Below are 4,400 nucleotides of genomic sequence, written 5' to 3' on the forward strand. Positions count from 1 at the left end.
GCTATCAAAAGAACTTTAAAAGGCAATCTCGTACTGGCGAGGTACTGTCTTCAGGGGAAGCATCGATAGAACCTATCCAGAAAAAGGGTTCTCATCCAGGCCGCCTGGTGTACAACCAAACACTGGAAGCCAGTTTTAACTTTTCCCTTCAAGGCTCAGGGGTGAGCAGCTTTATAGAGAAGGCAGTCCTGATCATAAACGCTATTGCATTTGCACAAAGCAGGAGAGTTAGCTTATCCCTTCCTTTCTTAAATCCTGGTGTTTGTTTTTCTTCCCTACTAATAAATGTCTTTTTTGGCATCCCCTCGGCCCATCCCCCCTAGAATAGGACACCTTTGTCTGCATTAAAAACTTGTGACGTAGACACCCTTTCTCTTCATTGATTTTCTTTTTTGTTCTTCTCAATAACTTAATGGCATCTGGGAACTGGCCTGCTGCTTCTTGGTTAGCTGAAGCTCCTGTTATCTTGACATTTTAAAAATCAAACCTCTTTCTAAAATTATCAAACCATCCTTTCCTGCCATTAAATTCTCCAGCTTTAGATCCTTCACCTTCCTTTTGCTTTAAGTTGTCATATAATGACTGTGCTTTTTCTCGAATGGAGTCTATAGGTATGTTTTTCTAGTAGCTATCTTGCCCCAACATAAAAGCTACATTTTCAATCCAAGATCAAAAGGTATTTCACAAAGAGTGCAAGGTTTTTGTGCCTGCTGGTGTAACTGCAGCAGTGGGTTCACAAATTTCATTCCCTACCCCCCCCCCCTTTTTTTACAAGAGTCCTTATACTGGATTCATTTATCTTGAAATGGTGAGCAACTTCAGCAATTCAGCTTTTTCTTGTAATATGACTTTACTTCTTGGGAATACTTCTAGAATCACTAGTGGCACTTTGTTTGGGTCTTATGATGATAGTCAAGGTTTATGGTATTATACTGACCATGATGAAAAATATATGAGATCCTTGAGAGATCACTTTTAATGGCAGTATGCAATTTATTGGAGAGTCGAACTGCTTACATGGCGATGATTACTATCGTGGTATTTTAAGCAGATTCTCACAACACAAGCTCATCACTTATAGAGGTAGGAGGTAACTACAAAATTATTATAGTAGTACAGTATGTACTACAGATAATTTTATGCAGTTATGATTTAATATATATTTACATTTGTTTTTATTTCTCTCAACTGAATGGTGTGTATAGTCTGGTTTGTGTGCTTAAATTTTGATAAATCTTAACTGTGTAATAGATTTGTATATATTTTGTGGTAGTAAATTACAAAATAAATTAGTTTCTACATATATTTTTTACATTCATGACATACCAAACTTTTTTTTCAATATTTCAAGGCACCACAATTTGTGAGTTTTTCAAATTGTCACAAATCTTCCTGCATATAAGTGAACCTGCACAGTTCAAACCTGTGTTATTCAGGGGTTAGCTGTAACGTAAAACTTTTTTACTTTGGATTAGGCAAAGCTTTTAAAATATGACACCCAAAGCACAAACAGCAAAAGAAAAATAGCCAAATTGGACTTTATAAAAATTAAAAATTTTTATTTAACCATCAAGATAGTTAAAAGACAACCCTTAAAATTTAAGAGACTTCTATTTAGAGAACAAAAAATCCTTACAACTCAATAACAAAAAGACAACCCAGTTAAAAATGGACAAAGGATCTGAATAGACTTTCTTTTTCTTTTTTAAAATATATTTTATTGATTTTTTACAGAGAGGAAGGGAGAGAGATAGTTAGAACCATCGATGAGAGAGAAACATCGATCAGCTGCCTCCTGCACATCTCCCACTGGGGATGTGCCCGCAACCCAGGTACATGCCCTTGACCAGAATCGAACCCGGGACCCTTCAGTCCGCAGGCCGACGCTCTATCCACTGAGCCAAACCGGTTTTGGCTGAATAGACTTTCTTAATAGACATTTCTATGAAGAAGATATACAAATGACCAATAAGCACATAAAATGATGCTTAACATCATTAGTTATTAAAAAAGGGCAAGTCATAACCACAATGAGATACTACTTCATAACAACTAGTATGGCTTTAGTAAAATATACAATAAAAGTATTGGCAAGGGTGTGGGGAAATCGGCATCCTCATTCATTGTAGGTGGGAATGTAAAATGGTTCAAAACTTGAAAATTTTTTAAAGCAGTTTGATAGTTCCACAAATTACTAAATGTGGAGTTATCACATAACCCAGTAATCCCACTCTTAGATATATCTATGGAAGAAAAAGGAAAATATCTCCACACAAAAACTTGTAATTGAATGTTCTCATAGCATTATTCATAAGAACCAAAAATTAGACACAATCCAAAATGCCCATTTACTGATGATTAGGTAAACAATATTTATTCATTAATTTAAAAAAAGAATGAAGTACTGATACATCCTAAAACATGGATGAACTTTGAAAACATTATGGTAAGTGTACGAAACCAGTCACAAAAGGTTACATATGTAATTTTCTACTTATGTGAGTGTCCGGAATAGGCAAAATAGGGACAGAAAGTAGATTAGTGCTTGCCTAGGGCTGAGAGGGAAAGGAGAATTTGGTAGTGATGTCTAAAGAGTTCCTTTCCTAGGTGATGAAAATGTTCTAACAAGGATTGTGCTGATGGCTGTACAGTTCTGTGAACATACTATAAACCAGTAAGTTTTAGACTTTAAATAGGTGAATCCTATGGGATGTAAATTATATATAGAGAAAGCTTTTATAGGATCTACCTACCTTTCCAGGAAGATGTATATAATCTGTTCTATCGTTTAAGTTCAAGGCCCCCTTCCTTTACAAAGTTTTTGCTGATTAATAGCAATTTATTTGATTATTCCTATTATTCTAATTATACACTGGTCATTTATCTTACTACTACTGTTGGTTATGTTTGCCTCTCGTATTTATTAGTCATTTTATGTTTGTGTGTAGAGATTATGTTTAATGTCCATTACCAATATTAAGTATCTCAATGCTATACTGATAGATAACCTGTAAATCCAAATCCTCATTGATTATTTAGTGATTCTTATTTTTAAGGAAACTATTAAGATGATTGCTATCCTTTTATTTAGTGTGACTCAAATGTAAAGTGGTTATGAAGTTATGCTTTGTATGGGTTAGAAAACATGATTTACATATTTTAGAAAAGGATATGCATAAATTTTTGAAAGTCCTGCAAATGTATACCTATTAATAAGAAAATATTTGTAAGCAACCGTGCTGAGCTCTAGTAAGACACAGAAAATTATTGCAAATATACAGTTTAAAAATGATCTTTTAGTCTAATGGAGTGGAGGAGTGATTTCAGAGGCAAATGTGAGAAGTTTAGGATTAGACAAATTAAGCACTTAAAATGAATTCTGGGGCGTGGGAGACTGGGTCATAGTTGTTCAGAAAATGTTTATGGAGGAATGAGATTTTCAGATAGGCTTCTTAAAAAATTCTTGTTTTTTAGGTACTAAAGTCAAAACATGAACAATGACATATATTACCAATGTTCAAAGCTGATTTGGCTAGAACTGGAATATAGTTGCCTACTACATATTCCAAAGGATTTAACAAAGTCAAAGTAATGGATAACAAAAAAGATCCTCCATTCTTCAATGAAGATAATGTGGGACCACTTTACTACAAACTTCTTTTTTATACCATGGAGCTCTTCATTGAAACATTGACTGGGACATGTTTTGAACTGAGAGTTTCACCATTGGAAGCTGTTATTTCTGTGAAAGCAAAAATTCAAAGATTGGAAGGTACTCATCTTTCTTTTTTCCTTTTTTTAATTTTTAGGATATGAGGACTATATTTGTTCATCAAGAGTGTATAAATAACTTTAACTTTTCTTCCAGAGAAAATGCCAAACATACATGGATTTAGAAAATACAAGATAATGAACCCCCATATATAGCCCTTACTCAGCTTCAACAGTTATCAACTCATGAGCTATCTCATTATCATTTCTGCATTCCTCTACCTCAGTTCCCTTCTACCCAGAGTTTTTTTTAAAGCAAATCCATGGTATCATGTTAGTGGTGTGAAATAATATTTTAAAAATGGTTTTTCAACAGGTTATGATGACATGCAAATTCTTCTATAACTACCATACAGCTACTTTTTTCATTTCTTTTTTTTATTGTTTAAAGTATTATATATGTCTCCTTTTTCCCCCCATCGACCCCGCCCTGGCCACTCCCACCTGCCAGGACAAGCCTCCACTGCCCCAGTGTCCAGATCCATTGGTTATGCTAATATGCATGCATACAAGTCCTTCGGTTGATCTCTTACCCCTTTCTCAATTCCCTCCCCTGCCTTCCCTCTGAGGTTTGACAGTCCATTTGGTGTTTCGTTTCTTTTTTTTAAAAAAAATATATTTTATTGGTT

General features: G+C 34.5%; 1 protein-coding gene across 3 annotated transcripts in view; it reads left to right on the forward strand.

Moving 5' to 3' along the window:
• ZFAND4 (zinc finger, AN1-type domain 4) overlaps positions 1-4,400 on the forward strand; it is an 85,308-nt gene that overhangs the window by 8,187 nt on the left and 72,721 nt on the right. For 2 of the 3 annotated variants that reach the window (XM_006757146.2, XM_015559669.1), the window contains exon 2: positions 3,475-3,772. In XM_006757146.2, the coding sequence (XP_006757209.1) occupies positions 3,592-3,772 (181 nt within the window). In that variant the 5' untranslated portion in view covers positions 3,475-3,591. Of the gene's footprint in view, positions 1-3,474; positions 3,773-4,400 lie in introns of those variants that run through there. The other variant, XM_015559670.1, reaches the window with a different exon arrangement.

The sequence above is a fragment of the Myotis davidii genome, unplaced genomic scaffold, assembly GCF_000327345.1.
Source record: "Myotis davidii unplaced genomic scaffold, ASM32734v1 scaffold854, whole genome shotgun sequence".
NCBI classification, from domain to species: Eukaryota; Metazoa; Chordata; class Mammalia; order Chiroptera; family Vespertilionidae; genus Myotis; species Myotis davidii.